Source organism: Podarcis gaigeae, assembly GCF_964106915.1.
Source record: "Podarcis gaigeae genome assembly, chromosome: 1".
Taxonomy (NCBI): domain Eukaryota; kingdom Metazoa; phylum Chordata; class Lepidosauria; order Squamata; family Lacertidae; genus Podarcis; species Podarcis gaigeae.
This window is the reverse complement of record NC_139678.1, coordinates 104,087,729-104,104,947: the sequence shown is the minus strand read 5'-3', so window position 1 is coordinate 104,104,947 and position 17,219 is coordinate 104,087,729. Positions and strand designations below refer to the sequence as shown.

The 17,219-nt window shown below is 43.3% G+C and overlaps 2 protein-coding genes across 6 annotated transcripts in view; one reads left to right on the top strand and one right to left on the bottom strand.

Moving 5' to 3' along the window:
- Positions 1 to 2,660: 2,660 nt before the first annotated feature.
- On the bottom strand, positions 2,661 to 10,249 carry ARL6IP6 (ARF like GTPase 6 interacting protein 6; the record flags this gene model as incomplete). Of its 2 annotated transcripts, XM_083715102.1 has the most annotated exons (5): positions 2,661 to 5,259; positions 5,762 to 6,139; positions 7,367 to 7,499; positions 9,223 to 9,276; positions 9,940 to 10,249. In XM_083715102.1, the coding sequence occupies 4 exons, from the start codon at positions 10,247 to 10,249 to the stop codon at positions 6,046 to 6,048; spliced, it is 591 nt and encodes a 196-aa protein (XP_083571228.1). In that variant the 3' UTR covers positions 2,661 to 5,259; positions 5,762 to 6,045. The 2 variants fall into 2 exon arrangements, with proteins under 2 accessions (XP_083571228.1, XP_083571229.1); XM_083715103.1 differs by lacking the exons at positions 2,661 to 5,259; positions 5,762 to 6,139 and adding an exon at positions 6,547 to 6,832 and having other exon boundaries at positions 7,279 to 7,499.
- An 811-nt stretch (positions 10,250 to 11,060) lies between these two features.
- The window catches only part of PRPF40A (pre-mRNA processing factor 40 homolog A), a gene marked incomplete at its 5' end in the record, with an annotated part of 60,761 nt that continues 54,602 nt past the window's right edge, over positions 11,061 to 17,219 (top strand). For 2 of the 4 annotated variants that reach the window (XM_083706278.1, XM_083706277.1), the window contains 3 exons: positions 11,061 to 11,462; positions 13,459 to 13,596; positions 16,630 to 16,710. In XM_083706278.1, the coding sequence (XP_083562404.1) occupies positions 11,061 to 11,462; positions 13,459 to 13,596; positions 16,630 to 16,710 (621 nt within the window). Of the gene's footprint in view, positions 11,463 to 13,458; positions 13,597 to 15,288; positions 16,073 to 16,629; positions 16,711 to 17,219 lie in introns of those variants that run through there. The other 2 variants (XM_083706280.1, XM_083706279.1) reach the window with 2 other exon arrangements.

Here is a 17,219-nt window from a genome sequence, read left to right as displayed (position 1 = left end):
ACAGAATATACAGTAGCTGAAATGTCACATCCTCTTCCCTCAAACTTATGTCAACTACATATCACACCTGAAACTCATTAGGTGAGTGTGCAGATATGGCTCTCCAATGGCTATTCATGTTATTACAAACAGGAGGAGGAATGCTGATATTCTGCCTCCTGGTCCAGCAAAGATAAACATTTGGATTAGAGATGAGTTTATGCTACTACAGGCTATGCTACTGAAGCAAATTATAACTCATCGACAAAAAGTTGATAAAAGGATTGGAGCACGGGAATAGTTTTTAAATGCAATTATGCCATTTGTACCTTTAGGAATTTTTCACCATAATAGAAAAAGGCTTCACTCCTTACGATTCCTCATAATTATAAAGAAATAAAAAGCACTCTCGGCACAAATTGGGTACTGCTAGGCACAGAATTAGAGGGAAGAGTGAATAAATCAGCAGTAGAGAATCTAATTTCATATGTAAATCAGTCCAGTAAAACGTTTTGCTTTCATTCTCAAGAAAATGTATTTCGCAAATATGATTTTTTAAAATGTATCTTTAACAATTATCTTAAACCAGAATCCGAGGCCCTACTTTATGCTTGCCAAAGGGCTTGTACTGCTTCCTGAGCAGCAAACTGCACTGTCAGATCACAAACAGCTTTTAAACTCCCCTCTGTTCAAAGGGGCCTTAATGTAGTGGGTGGGCTGGGGTGAGAGAAACAAGTTTAACATGCCCTTGAGCATAGAGCTTTATCTGGAAATGCAACAGCTTGCCTAAAAGCAAACTACAAAGAGCTATCACAAGAATGAGATGCCTGATTTTTTAACATGACAAAATTGCTGCTGTGGATTTGAGACTTGATTTTTGACACAGACCTCAGTTTGGATGAAAGCAAACATCCCATTTTTTCTCCTCACAGATAACCAAAAGACAAGTATAAAATTTTATTCAACCAGCTAGGTGGTCCACACAGCAATACCTCCCTGCTTGGAGACATTGGCAGAAGCAAATGAGAAATGCCAGGTAATACCAGTACAGTGGTACCTCAGGTTACATACACTTCAGGTTACATACGTTTTAGGTTACAGACTCCGCTAACCCAGAAATATTGCCTCAGGTTAAGAACTTTGCTTCAGGATGAGAACAGAAATCGGGCGGTGGCGGCGCAGCACCAGCGGGAGGCCCCATTAGCTAAAGTGGTGCTTCAGGTTAAGAACAGCTTCAGGTTAAGAACGGACCTCCAGAATGAATTAAGTACTTAACCCGAGGTACCACTGTAGTGCTAAGCCCTCTTCCACAACCTCCCATATACCGGTATTCTGGCTGCACTTGGGTCTTGTTGCAACCCAAAGGGACAGAGCAATCTGGTTTAAATACTTAGGGAACCTGGAAACATTTCAGCAGTCAATATGAAATGGCCACCAGTTTTAGTGATTACTTTGGGAGACTTGAGTGATGAATAACCAATGTGGTACATTTTTGTCCAACTAGGACCCAGGAGATGCAGGTTTAAATCCAACCTCAACCATGCAACTCAGCCACCATCTGTCAGTTTAACCTATTTAATGGGCCAAGAATCCTTTTCTAAAAACCTGTTTTTTGGTCCATAGTAACAATGATCAAGCCAACTTATTACAAAAGAATACATCTAAAACAGCCTATAAAGTTTATGGGGGGCGGAATACTTTTGTAATGTTTTGGAACAAGTTCAATGATAATACCCACCCTTATGCTGTTTTCACCCTTCTGTAACAGTATTTCTTTATGCTCTTTATCTTTATTAATAAAATAATTTGTTCACAAGGTTAAAAGGGGTGGGGCTGAGGACAGTGTGCACTTGTTGCCTGAAGCTGCCATTGCCAAACCATTGAGATTAAGTTTGCAATGTGAGCTTGGATTAAGTATATGCAAGTTATACCAATGGTACATTGATTTATATCTATTTTGAGCTGCATACTGCCAATTGCTCCCCGTTTTTTCCTATATTCCATTTGAACAAACTGCTTAACTGGGGAGTGAGTGGGCAGGCATTCAATAAAAAAGCTGTGTGGTTAGTAGTCAGAAAGTCAAGAGCAGTAGTGGCGTTTGAATGAACCCCCTTGTGTGTTAAAAGCACATGACTTTGTGGTATTACACAGGCTAGCTCCCTCCATTCCCCAAGCTAGGCAACTGCGAGAAGAGGTCCAATACCAAGGTTGGTCCTGTGGCTGAAATAAGTTTTGAAAGCAGCATTCTATTGCAGCCAATAGACTAGGTTGTGGAGTGTGCATGATGCCCACAAGTTTCTCTGCTTTGTAGACGCATCCACAGCCCCAAAAGGTTAGCAATCCCTGCCCTATACATATACCAATGTACCGGTAACTTTGCAGTTCCCCGTGTGTGCAGTTTTGCATGCTTTTATTGGTAAGTGGGGTCCTTTCTATTGGTGAAGGACAGTTCAGAGAAGGACAAGGGAAGGACTGCTGCACAACAGCTATCACACATAGGTGATTCTACTAGCTACTACTTAGAACTACACGTACATATTAAGGTGAGCAATAATATTCATTCAAGAGGGGCAAGGCATGCTGTGACTCGGACGTTATTGGTGACAAAATTTAGTAGCAGAATAAAAGATAAATGATCTAACATCCCCAAAAGCAGAATAAATGACCAAACACCACTAATTGTAAACAAGATTAGTTTATTTGCAGTAAACAATTTACAAAAACAATGGGGGGTTTCGTGACACAAAAAATACTGCACGGACAAAATGAGTTCGGTACAAATATCCATTTCCAGTTAAAAAAGTCAATTGTTATATTTTATATTTAAAAGGAACATGTGTTCATATTATACTTTGCCTTGGATCCAAAGGGCTGTACCCAACACTGCAGGTCCATTGGCACAAGCAGCTTCACCCCCCTCCCCAACACCCTCAAAACCACATCTAGAAGGATGGGAAGCTCTCCAGAGCAGATTTTGGGGATGCACAGCAGGCAAGGATAGGCAAGTCCTGTTGCACCCATGCAACCCTGCAGGCACAGCATCAGCTACAATCCCCACCTCAAATGATCTGAATGAATGCGTATGTTGCCTGCCCACTCTCCCTTCCCAAATGCAGCCTTCTGATGGTGCGGCACACTCCATTCAGAAATGCATGGGAAAGACAACAAAGTTCTACAGAGGGAAAATAGCAGGATGTGTATTCTTTGGTTCAAAGCCATACATTAAAAAATCTAGTTAATTAATCATTTGCCTATTTGCATACTTTAACTAATCAGGTGTTGAAGTCAGATAAGCATGATACATTAGTTTTCATTATAATTAGAATATTTTAATTTGTTACCCTAGTACTTATTTTAATACTATACATATTGTAGAGTAATCAGTGCTTCTTCCTTTTTTAAGGAAAAAAAGGTGCCGGTACTCACCATGAGGTTGTTACAGGAAGTGCCACACTTTTAACACTTGGAGAAAAAGAAAGGTGCCGGTACTGTTTCCCCTGAGTACCCCCAGAAAAAGCACTGATAGTAAGCTATAAGAGAACAGCCCTGCTGTTTTAAAAGTGTAACAAGCAAAATATACAGTTCTGTTTGGACAGTGTTAAAATATGGTTCAGTTTTACGTGCAAGAGCCTCTGGCCTCAGTACTTCCCCTTTTGTCGCTGTGAGAAGATGTGAAACTTTCACTTCTGCTTTCCATTAACTATGGTTTGTCACATCTGACTCTTCAAACTGTGGTTAATCTTACCTATGATTTCCGGAAACAAGCCAGAACTGTAAACCAGGGTTTGAAATCTAACAACAGTTTCTCTAAGTTCAAACACAGTAGATGTATAGGGACAATAAATGTTCCCTTTGTGCCAGTGAATTTCAACCTAATCAGAAAACTATGGTTAATGGAACAAGCCAGGAATCCAGTTTGATGTCAGTTTCATATTCTGTCTTGTTCCTAAGCTGTTTCCCAATTTGGATCAAATGAGAAATGAAAGTAAACTGAGGAGTTCCTGGGGTTTTTGCACCTGTTACGAAGGGGTTATGTGCATGCTCACAAGCCTTATTCATACTGAACTTATTTAAGTTAATATACGATTATCAGAACCTTTGCTATGGCCATCAGCTGATGCGAATAAAGTTTTATCTATCTAAGATTATCAGAACCAGGCCAATAAATAACTACTGCTGGTTGAAACAGAAGCAGAAGTTTCTGATCTTCTCCTTGTGGCTGCAACAGGTGGACAACAGAAAGGAGCCCATGAATCCAAGGTTAATACACATAACACTAAGCCATAGTTTATTTTAGCACTACATACTTTTGCAGCCAGTCTCACTGAGAACAGAAAGAAACCAAACTGAGAACAGGGACAAAACACATTACAGCTGCATTAATACAATATTGGTGTAGTCAGAATTTTGACCCAACACTTGGAGGTAGTGAAAATTAAGGCAGTGCTTTCTTAGCTATCAAGTGGCACAATCTACACATACTTCTAACTGAAATTTCCCCCCCCCCCAGCACTCCTAATAAAAGTATTATGTAACATTGTTACAGCTTGACAGCTGGTCCTGAACTGATGCCTGTCAAATGGGAAGCCCCTCTTTCTTAGCGGCATGAGGGAGCGAGCGAAGCTGAGAGTTGAGACTTGTAAATTAGGGATCAGCTATGTGATTTTGTCTTCTAGGTCTTTGACACACATATAGCTGTCCTAGCCCTTCAATGACCCTAAAGCAGGGCAAAACTAGGCTTTATTTCACCTGGGTCAAAGGGTAGAGTTTGGCACTCCCACATGCACTTGCATATGCATACACCAAGGCTGGGGGACTCAATTATGCCCCGCTAGAGGTTTCACCCAGGGCAAAAAAACTTGCTAACCCCCCCCCCCATAGGGCTCTGCCCTAGAGATAAGAATAAGGTGGTTAGTAAGTTTATTTGCACTGAATTTATGTTCTGTATGTAAACCTTTTTTTCCCAATCTACAATCCCTGTCCTTTTAAGTCTAGGAACAAAGTAAATCCCATAGTGGAAATTGAGTGAAATTGCAGGGTCTCTCCTTTCGATGCTGTCCCCTTCTCCCAAATGAAATTAAGTTAGTGTAAATCCTCTGAAATCGAATGAGCACAACTGATGTGATTCAAACCTACCCCCCCCCCAATTTTGTTGCTAAGTGTGCAGCATGTCAAAACCAAACCTGAAAGTTCACTGAATGGTATAATAGAATAATGGCAATTATTATTAATCCAGTGGCTATTTTGAGCATTTTATCAGCAACAATCCAGGGGCGCCGACTTATAAAAAATATTGGGGGGGGGGGCAGGGGCCCATACCGACTTATAAAAAATATTGGGGGGGCCCAAGACCTCCAAACCGCTGCTGCTGGGGGAACGAAAGGGGCGAGCCCCGGGCTGCCCCGACCTTAAGTGAACCTGTGAGGGCCTGCCCTTTGCGGCAGCCGATTGGCTGCCGCCGTGGGCGGTGAATATTAATGAGCTAGGGGGAATCCCCGCTTCTCGCGGGGCTGACGCCAGCCCCGCGAGATTGTTGATGGGTCGAGAGCCCGCAACCCCACCCCCTCTCTAGATCGGGAGTGGCTTTGTTTTAACTCATTACTGAATGTATTTTAAAAGGTAACTATCGTCAAACAAGGAAAATAAAAAATACCAACATAATTTTGTGATTTTACAAAGCATAATATAACTAATAATTTTCTTAAATTATTGGGGGGGCAGAGCCCCCCCAAACAAATTTTTGAGGGGGCTCGGGCCCCCTCAGGCCCCATGGAGTCGGCGCCTATGGTGGTTGCCTCATGAAGTCTTTTGAAAATGCTGCAATCATTTCATGCAGCTGGACATTTTGTATACACCTCCTTTCCTTGTTAATCTGTCTCCACCAGTTGGTTTGTTTTAGAAATGCCTCCAGCTGCTTCCTAAAACATTTGGCATCATTTTGGAGAAAGCATATTAAAACAGAGATTGAGGCAAGTATACTGAACACATGGATGGTTTGTTTGTGTGAAGGCAGCTTCAAGCGTCGTCTAGAAAGCTGTCTCTCTATGAGAAAGTTCTCAGTACAGACTAAAGGAGACACCATACTAGGGCAAGAGCTGCCACTATTCCATTCAGTATGGCCATACTATAGCCCATGTGAAAGGAGTGCCCAGTCATTCGCCTGAAAAAAGCAGAAAACCAGTATGTAGGTAACAAGAACATTACAAAAGCTAAAATTAAAACTTTATAATCCTAGTCATAGTCCTATTCCAAAAATGAAAAATTATTTCATTACCACAATAGAAAGCCTGAAGAAGCCAAAGTATAGCAGATTATTACCAATTCCCTTCAATAAAACTCCCACAAACAGCAAAAACACAGAGAAATGGGAGTATATTCAAAATATTCTACATACAGAAAGCAATAAATATTGGTAATTTGGGGGGGGGGTAGTTCACTGTATATATTGTAGATCATGGTTTTAATTATTTTTTACCTTGACTTAAAATTGTTTCAGGAATACTAAAGTAAAGGTAAAAGGACTTTATATAAGATATGAAAACTTATGATAGGACACACCCTGCTGGCTAACTTGTAAAATTGTTTAATGTGAAGTCTCAGAAAGAACACATTCTTTGTATTTTGTGAATACAAGGCAACAAAACTGTCCTTAACATACAACATAACAAATTAAACCTATTTTACATCCTATCATGTATAACAGTTTATGGTAATATTGCATTTCTCAACTAAAAACATAGAATTATTGTACTCTAGCTAGTCACCATGGACTCTGTCCTGGTGACTAGTCCAACACTAGTTGGCATAAATTTGTTTCCTCGAATATGAAGTTGTAACAGCACCAGCATATTTACGTATTTTTCGCACCATAGGGCGCACCCATTTTTTTGGGGGGGGGGAAATAAAGGGGGGAATTATTTTTCCCCCAGGCGCGGGGCTGGGGCGGGGGCAGCTCGAGCTTCCCCCGACCCCAGCCCCCAAACAGGCAAGTCTCCACAAGCCGAGGGAGCGCTCCCGCTGCTTGCGGAGAGGTCCGCGAAGCCTGGGTGCGCTGAGCTCAGCGCGCGCAGGCTTCAGCATGCAGGCAAGTCTCCACAAGCAGCGGGAGCCCAGCGCTGGGCTCCCGCTGCTTGCGGAGAGGTGTGCGAAGCCTGGAGAGCGTGAGGGGTCGGTGCGCACCGACCCCTCTCACTCTCCAGGCTTCAGCGAAAGCCTGCATTCGCACCATAGGACACACACACATTTCCCCTTCATTTTTGGAGGGGAAAAAGTGCGTCCTATGGTGCGAAAAATACGGTGGTAACAAGCTGTTCCTTACATATCTATTATAGTGGTTTACTAAGCCCCGTATCTGGTCGTATTTCAGTCTTACGAAGAAGGAACTCACTTGAATCGTGCAGGTGAGAGTGGAGTAGGAGGAAACATTCCCGGTTCAAAGGAATCAAAATAGGTCACTGTCCAAGAAAAACTGCAACATGAAAGTCCACTCATCAAGGATAGAACAAGTAGACTCCAAAATCCTTAGGGAAGAGAAACAAAGTGAAAACCTGGAATACAATTTTAATTTGGCCACAGGAGCGATGCATCAACTCCACTGTAGAATAAAGATAAAATCCGGAATAGAAGTAAACTAGCAAAATGACAATTACAATACAACCCTACGAATGTTTACTCAGAATTAAGTATATTGAGTGAAACATGTTTGCATTATATGTGTGCAGAATGTTGTAATTTTCATTATGGTTAGAACAAAACTAGCATTTTTGTGTCTGATCTATGGAAAGTAATAATCCATTGAGTTGTTACTGTTCGCTCTATTCATTTTTGATAATCTATCTGGAGCCAAATACCATCTGTTGTGGATCTTCATGTAATTCTCCCTCAATGAATTGCAGACTGTAAAGTTTATATTTCCCCCCCCCCCAAAAAAAATTCCAGTCTTCCAATCGATTGTATAGCCTAGGTCCCGTTCCCACTTTAGTATGTTCTCTCCTTGTACCTCTTGATCTGAAGGTACTTTTTCTAACAATCTGTACATTTTTTTAAGTGTTTTTTGATTACTTTTGTTTTCAAATCCCCTAGTCTTTATATCTTTCTCATACGTTGCCTTTAATTGGAAATATTCTAGCCAATTTATTCCCAGTTTTGAGTTCTTCATAATTTTTTTATTTAGTGTTTCCATTTGTTTCTTCTGCTAATTATCTATATGTTGGCCAGATAGTTTTTATATTATTTTTTAGTGTCGAGGTTGCCTCTAGTGGAGAGATCCACCATGGGGTTTTTTCTGTAATTCTCTCTTTCGTTCTCTCCCATACCTCAAATGGGGCCTTTCTTACTAAATGAATCCTTTATGTAGTTGTATCTTCCCATAAAATAGATATCCGTGCCAACCATATATTTTGTCCCAACCTTCTAACTTTAAAACTTCAGTATCTTTTAATAATATCCACTTCTTCAACCAGTTCCAGCACGCTGCTTCGAAATATCTTCTTAAGTCTGGGACTGCAAATCCCCAACTTTCTTTTGATCCCATCATTATTTCTGATTGATCCCATCATTATTTCTGATTTTATTCTGGCTTTCTTCCCCTGCCATATGAAATTGTCAAGGTCTCTTTGCCAGCTTATGAAATACTTTGTCCCAATTATTATTGGGATAGTTTGAAATAAAAATAGGATTTTTGTAATATCACCATTTTAATCATTGATACTCTCCCCCCTAATGATAATTGTAATTTGTTCCATTTTTCTATATTCCCTTTAATTTCCTTCCATTTTTAACGTAATTGTCATTAAATAAATCCGTGTTTTTATTTGTAATCCATACCCCTAAATAATTTACCTTGTTTTCTATTTTTAATCCTGTTGTTCTCTCTTAACTCATTTCTATCTTTCTCCCCCATATTTTTTGTTAATAATTTTCACTTGTCTTTATTCAAATCCTGATACATCGCCAAATTCTTTCATTTTTATTAATGCTTACTGAATATTTTCTGTTGGTGTTTCAGTTGTTATAATTACATCATCCGCAAATGCTTTTACTTTAAAACACTATGTTTCAAGGTTTATGCCCTTTATTTTTTCATCTTTCCTTAAAGCTATTAAAGTGGTGATAGGGGGCATCCCTGCCGTGTCCCTCTTTCAGTTCAAATCAATTTTGGACAATATATTGATACATCCCCCAGCCCTATTAGCCTAAAATGAACAGCCATTATTCCAAAATAAAGCGACATGAGCAGCTTACCTAAAATGCTTGTTTCTATATTCTCATCGGTCTTCCCTTTTTCAGATCGCAAATCTGTTGGCAGAAACAGCAAACAATCACCCAAGCATTTTTTCTTCTGCCCCACGACTAGACAATCATTTTGTTGCATAAAAAAATCAGTTAGAATTCAAATGCCGGTTAAAAGTGTGCCACAGGTTTTTAAGCAGAAGTATGCGGGTGGCGCTGGGGCTTAAACCACAGAGCCTAGGACTTGCCAATCAGAAGGTCGGAGGTTTGAATCCCCGCAACGGGGTGAGCTCCCGTTGCTCGGTCCCTGCTCCCGCCAACCTAGCAGTTCAAAAGCACGTCAAAGTGCAAGTAGATAAACAGGTACCGCTCCAGCAGGAAGGTAAAGGGCGTTTCCGTGCGCTGCTCTGGTTCGCCAGAAGCAGCTTAGTCATGCTGGCCACATGACCCGGAAGCTGTACGCCGGCTCCCTCGGCCAATAAAGCGAGATGAGCACCGCAACCCCCCAGTCGGTCACAACTGGACCTAATGGTGGGGGGTCCCTTTACCTTTACGGATCACTTTGGATGCCTTCCTTGAAATTCCTGCATTGCAGGGTTGGGGTTGGCCTCGATTACCCTCACGGCCCCTTCCCTACGATTCTATGGCTGCTGGGAAGGCGCTAGGCCTGGCAAGCGGTATCCCATGCACTGAGGCGTCTCCTGCCTCCTCTTCTCGCCCTTTCCTCACCTCTCAGTACCAGGCAAGCGATGGCCAGCAGGAAAGCCAGCAAGGACACGGCCAGGAGGCAGCACAGCACAGAGAAGGCCCTGCTCGGCCACCGGCGAGCCGCCCCGTCCGGCAGCGGGGCCAGGGTAGCCCGGGACACGGGGCTTCTCCCGAGGCCGCCCAGCAGCTCTCCTTTGCCGCCGCCTTCCTCTTCCTCCTCAAGCTCCGCCTGGAGGTTCCGCGCTACCTCCCCTCGCTCCGGCGGCCACGGAGTGCCGGGGGGGCCAGCGCGGCCGTAACGGACCGCGGTGTTCCGGTAGCGCACTGCCATGGCAACGGCGCTTTCGAAGTTCTCGCGCGCGAAACGGCCGCTGCGGTGTCGGCCAGTTAAAGCGGTCCCCTCCCCGCCCCCCACGCGACTGCCTCTAAACCGGAAGCGTATCTATCTCGCGAAAGGGGTGGGACCGAGAAATTGCCCACGCCGGATGAACGCATCGGGAGCCCCGCCCTCTTCTGTCTGTCTCTCTTGCACCTGCCACCCCACCGCCTCGCTCACTCAACGGATTAAACTGCTCAGGGCCTCTTAAAGGGACCGAGCAAGGAAGCAAGCCAAACGCCTTCGCTGTCTCGCTCCCACCGCCCCGCCCTTCCAGTTCAGCCGAGGGACCTCTTGGCTTTCCGTAGCCACGCCCCCGACCTCGGCTCGCGGGAGCCCCTTTTCCCAGTGTCCTTTGCGCGCACGTCCCCTCTTCCCCCACTCTGTAGTTTCCATCCTCCTCAGGCCCTTCCGTTGGATAAGTCCTGACCCCACGCGCGCTTCTTTTTTTCTTTCCCCCTTCGCCCCCCGCTTTGCTTATTGCCTCCCGCTGAGGGGAGGAAGAGCGGGAGGCGGCGGCGGCGGCCCTCAATTCTCCCCACAACCCGGCCTGGAGTGAGTTTTTTGTTCCGGCCCAGCCGCGCGCGCAGGGCGCTCCTCCTTACGTGTCGGTGAGCCTGACTTTCGACGGAACCCCTTTTCTCCCCCCGCCCGCCCCCCGCCCCTCCTTCCTCTTCCCGTTCGCTCCTCCACTAACGGTTCCGCTTAGACACCCCGCAGCCGGGAGGGCAGGCTCGCCGGAGCCGGGCCCGGTCCAGGGGAGGCGATGTCAGGCGGGGACTCGGCGGCCGCCGCGGCCTCCCCTCAGCCGCTCCCTTTCTCCCTGCCCAAGCCGCCTCCCCTCATGCAGCTCAACCCCGGCGAGGGAGTGCGGCCCGTGGGGGGCCCCGGCCCGGAGCAGTCGCCCAAGAGCAGCCGCATGGGAGGCCGCCCGGATTGGCCAGCCGGGAAGCCCGTCAGCCTCTTGGCTCCCCTCCTCCCGCCTCGAGGGGAGCCCGAACCCCTCCTGCCCTTCGGCCCGTCTTCCCGCCAGCCGCTCCGGGGCAGGCTGCTGGGCAGGTGCGGAGGTGGCGGCGGCGGCGGTGGAAGCCTCCTCAATCCTTCGATGCGACCAGGTGGCGGCGGTGGCGGAGGCGGCGGTGGCGGTATGGGCCGAGAGCCCCTCATGGTGAGTGGAATGGTTGTGACTTGTTTTTCCCGCTGCGTTAACTCCCGCGTGGAGTTACCCGTCGCTCATTCATTCTGAGCGCTTTCAGCGTGATCCTCAAACTCTGAAGTCAAAGAGTAGGGTACGGTTCTGGTCTAACCTGAGTGGAATATGGAGATAGGGAGTTGTTATAAGAGGTCCGGGGCAACGCAGTCCGGCATAATCGCCCTTCTGTGTTTCCCCCGCCTTACACACATCCAAAAAAAAGTGCACTTCATGCTTCTAACATAATCGGTTTCTAATAATGGAGCTTTTTCTGCACAGACGTCTTGTGCTGTCTTGATCTCTTAAGCACATCGTGTCCGAAGTCCTTTTGGTCAAGTTTTGGGCTACTTCGTTACCAGGAAGCTGCTTATCAAGTTATGTATTAAGTAGATTCATACTTTGATTAACCGTGTGCTTTTCAAGTAGCTGGATGCAATGTGTGCTCATAAAATGAGAGAAAAAGGTAACTTTTTGTTTGGTGATGGTAATATGTAAATTTGGCTTTGGGCCACTAAGGTAGAAAACGGCTGTTTTTAACACAATTTTTAGTTGCAAGTCTGTACATATGAAGAATGGTTGAACAAGGCCCAATCTGGTATTCAGTTTAGTGTCTGAAGACAATCATGAGAGGGGAGTGGGGGCATGCTGGCAAGATTTGCCCCCTCCTGTGCCTCAACTTCCCCTCCATTATAGCCCACTGCTCCGGGAGTTGGAAGATAAAGTTCTGTAACAGGGAACCTCTTGTATGTGGAGGTATCATAAATTTAGGTAATTGGTAGTGCTCACTTGCCAATACAGTAAGTTGAAAATAATATGCTCATGATTGTCAGGATAGTTTAATATTTTATGTTACTCTCTTTTGCCCATTACAGGGTAATGGCCTGAATGACAAATAGGTGTATACATGTTAGACACGTAATGTGGGAAGTAATCCAATAAAATGCTTTTTTTAATTGTATTTAATTTAATTTTGGTTTTTTAAACAATACTGCTTGAGTTCCTTTAGGAAGCTAAAAACTGCAATTCTATCAAACATGCAGTTCCAATCCAATTGTGGTTGGGTGCAGGAGACATTGAGTATCCATCATCACTTGCCATGCACTACTTAAGTGCAGGTGGCATATCCTTCAGTTGGCCTTTGTATTAATACAGTGAGGATTGGAGCTTAAGGCTGTTCTTCAGTAACATCTCTAAATGTGATAAAAAAATTCAGGACATTCTTGGTAATCAGATTGCTATTTCTGTTTTTATTGAGGCTGAGTCAATGTTTAAGCTTTCTGCAATACTTTAACATAAATAAATTAAAATTCATAAAGGCCTAGCAGATAGGGAGGATACTTGGTTGGATCCACGGGAATCCTACTGTTAATGAAAGAGATTTTTATACAATAAAGACTTCTGTGAATGATAGTGGGGAGAGGTGGTAGTTTTTCCTGATTGGATCAGGGCATCGACACCCAGTTTCATTTGTTGGAGTCCATATTAAATACAAACCTTTTTCAAAAATTGGGGAAGTCCTGTTCATGAAAGAGCATTTTTAAATCTCACACAATGTTCTAAGCTCTTTTTAAAGGCTCTGATGAGAGTGTTATCCTTGCATAATAAAAGGACTTGATGCATATCTTTATACAAGACACTTATTACACTATTTATTACCGTTTTATAATAAGGAGTATTGCTGCAAAGAATCAAAAGTTTGGGGTTTGATTTAGTGGAAACTCTGGAAAGCATTAAAAACCAGTGGATTGGAATATTATAGTTTGAGATAAGTAATCTAACTTCACATTAGAAAACTTAAGAAGAAATATATTGATGGATCTGAGAATTTCATGGAAGCAAACACCGTGTGAGGCCATAACTTTATAGTAGCAGACAAGAATACCTAAATGACCTGATTTGGAACCCAGAGAGGTTATTTCCATTGTGTTTATTATCTTGGAATCTTGATCTGTCACAAATATTGTTTTTTCAGATGGGACATCCGGGTATGCCTCACTACCCTCCCATGGGAATGCATCCTATGGGCCAAAGGCCACCCAATATGCCTCCAGTCTCTCATGGAATGATGCCTCAAATGATGCCCCCTATGGGAGGGCCACAAATGGGACAGGTAAGTTGGTTTTTGTTGGTTTTGTTAATAGCTTCTTAAAAGGTGCATATTAAAGCATGAATTTTAATCCATTTTAGGGTGTTCTGTAACTCAGTAGGTGTTGATTACTCTGAGCTTCACATCAGCACAGTTTTTAAACTACCTTTTCTTTTCTTTTTGGAAAAAAACTCATTATTGACCTCATTGAATTGAAAGTTGTCTTGCAAGTAGACAAATAGCTTCTTCTCAGTTGAGACATATTTTAATTCATGTAACCAGTAGGTCAAAAAGAAGACAGAACCCTACCACTGTAATGCCTTTTATAGGAGTTCCTATTTATAATTAAGGGGCCTTTGTGCTGTGAAGTGAAGGGGTTTAGCCCTTATATGATCAGAGTGAAGAGCATATATCCTGTGTTCTCCATGAGAATCCGTGAGCAGTTGAGCCCTTTCTCTCAGTGCTTTACTTTCCTTGTTCTCTCGATTGTAGAGGTTGTAGCATTTCATTTGTCTCTTCCATGGTTATCTAGAAGAATCAGAAATAATAAACTCTGTCTAGCATTTGCTCCTCTGCTTCTCCATCATTGGGAGAAATCCCACTTCTGATGATAGTTAAAGAAGACTTTACTCTGCTTAGGATTGGGGTCCCCCCCCCGGCTGTTAGTGTCAGATGCCTTTTCTGTAAAGCCAGCAGCTTCCAAATATTTCTTCCCTGATGTCCTAGTTGTAGGCGAATAAAGGGAACCCTGTCCTAGCACGCAGTTCATAGATCAGATTTGTGGGTGGCATGCTTCCAGATTATGAACAGTGTGACAGCTTTTTAGTTCAGATGCTTGTAGGGTAGCGTAGACAAGAACTAAAGAGGAAAAGGAAAGACATGCAAAGTAATTTGGGCAGTGAGTGTTATTTTCTGTAATTGCTCACTTTCAATGGTGATTTTTACTATAAAAACTGTATTCTCCAAGTGAAGCTTTGCTGGTCAACTTTCTCTTGGTTAATAGTGTCAGTAAAATTTCTATCTTCCGGTGTGTATTTTAGAGGTAAATTATTAGAAACAAGAATTTTTTTTAAAGTAGGTCAGAATGTGGTTTGGTATCCAGAATATAGGAGTTTTGTATCTTAAGAGTCTGTTTAGCGCCCCCCCCCCCCCGTCTGCCCTCCCATGAACTTTTATCTGTTTGTTTAGAACCTCTCTCCTTGTTGCTTTTGGGGGCAAATATCCATAGTTCCACTGGGAATGTACCCACAGTATTTTGTCATATTCCATTGGACCTTTCCCCTTAATTTAAATAACAGCTTATTCCTACTGATGATAGAATTCACTTTCTTCTGTCCTTGGTTTATAGTGACCCTGAACTTGAAAATTGTGTGCATAACCCATAATATTAAGGTTGCCTCAAAGTAGTTAAACAGGGCTGTTAAACACACAGTTAACAGGCTTTATAACCATGTATTGTGACCCATCATATATTGGATAAACATTGAGTTTTTGTGGCTCACCAGGATCAGAACAAACTGGATTTATCAAGTTCTGTTAATGTGGGAAGCATACAGCTTGTGTCCTGGAGGCTATTAATCTGGCATCTCTGAATTAAGAAATCCTTTGTTTCAAAAGCTACTTGGATAGAAGCTTTTAGGGAGCATCTCTAGCATGGAACACAATTATTTGGAAGCAGCAGTGGGGCAAGACTCCTTTCTTCTCCTGCTTCTACAGGATGGTGGGGAATGGGAGGGCCACTCCCATTCTTTCTTCTCTTCCTCACGCTTCCAAGAAAACCTTGTGGATTGAGGGTGGAGCAGTAGCCCTACCAAATACCTCTCCCTCCACACAAGATGGAAGGTAAGAGGGAGCAGTAACCTGATGCTCCCTGAAGATACATGGGAATGGGGTCACTTGGCCAATCCCCCAGGGACTGTCACTTTATAGTGGGGGGTGATTTCCCAAGAACTTTTTGTGGGGCTTGCCAATCAAATTGGCTGAATATGGCCAGTTGAATACATTACACACATATGTAAAGGCCACTGCTCTTGTTGTCATCTACTTGTTGCAGTCCCCCAATAAGGGCCAATGAAGAAAATCGGAAATAAAACTTCTAGCTTTCCTACAAAATTCATTTCCAGTTAAATATATCATGTGCATACACAAACAGATTAATTCTTCATAGTAACTGCATTAGGTCTCTGCCTTGAATGGCTTTTGCTAGACCCCCACATAACCGTTGCCTTGCAACGTCCCAATGTGAAGAATAGCCCCCTTCAGCATATTTATGATGCTTTCAGGAACAAGGGCAGTGATGTGGTTTTAAGCAGTTACGGTAGTTTGCATCCCTGTTGCATGCTTTTCTCAGCTTTTTTTAACAGTTCATGTTTTTGAACCCTGCAGTCATAATTCTTAAACTTTATAGTACTCTTCATCTTGGAACATCTTTGCAAGCATAACTCTTACTCCAGCCCTGTGAGACAAGTTCTTCAGGTATTATCCTCTGTTCATAGATGAGGTAAATGAGCCCTCAAGATTATTAGAGTTTACATAAGTCACATGGATTGGGTTTGGGAACTGGAATTAGATGCTTAATTGATTTGGGCCCCATTCCTACAGTGTTTCATGAATAGTGCTAATATTTTGGGTTATTTAATATTAAAACACTGAGTTTTGGGAGCCCTGTATTCTTGAGAGAACTTTTCTGCTTTCCCCTCCACCCTGAAACTTCACTTCCTTTATCTTTTGCTTTGGGTACCCATTTGACAGACCACTATGAGTAGCTGAAAAATCTTGCCCTTATTTGTTGGCCCTCTAACTAATAATCCCATGCCCACAGAAATTCCTCTGATCACGTAAGACCCTAAAAATTTTGTACCCAGAAAACCATTAAGCTATTGGATAAATATTTTGTTAGGTGTATAAAGCACTTTACATAGTTATTTTTCTTGGTTATGCCCCAATTTCTTTATGTTTGAGCAGGATTAAACACTATTTCTATTAGCATAAAAAGATACATATGTAGCAATTTGTATTAACTTGGAAACACGTACTATAATGATACTTTTATCGTAGATGCCTGGAATGATGCAATCAGTGATGCCTGGGATGATGGCACCCCATATGTCTCATGCTCCCATGCAGCCTACAGGACCGGTAATTATTAAATCTATATTTTGTTATTTTAAACCATTGACTATCTGTATTTTATTTTTAACCTAACATACAGTGCATCTCCCCCCCCCCCCCCGTTTGAATAATTTTCCAGCTATGTTGTTATGGGGGGGTATGTTAATGGCTTATTCTTATTATAAGGTACAGGAATGTGTGATTTATTTCCTACTTAATGTCAGGAGCAGTTGTCGGGAATAAAGCACCCAAAGTGAAGTTAACTCTTTATTAGCAGAAATGTCTGTTCAGGAGCGCCAGGCCTGATGAGCACAACAACTCTTCTCAGTAGATCTTGTCCCTGTGAGGCAGTTGTGGAGGCTGAAGGTCCCTGCCTTCCCACAGCTGCCTAAATCATCTCTCCCAGGTCCTTCCCAAGCATTCTGAGACTATGCTGACATGCCTGTCATTGCTGCTCTCTCTTCATATGTCTTCTGGCCCAGGGAAACCCAAGGGAGGAGAACCTGTAGTAGCAGGACAGGGAGACACCCTGGCTT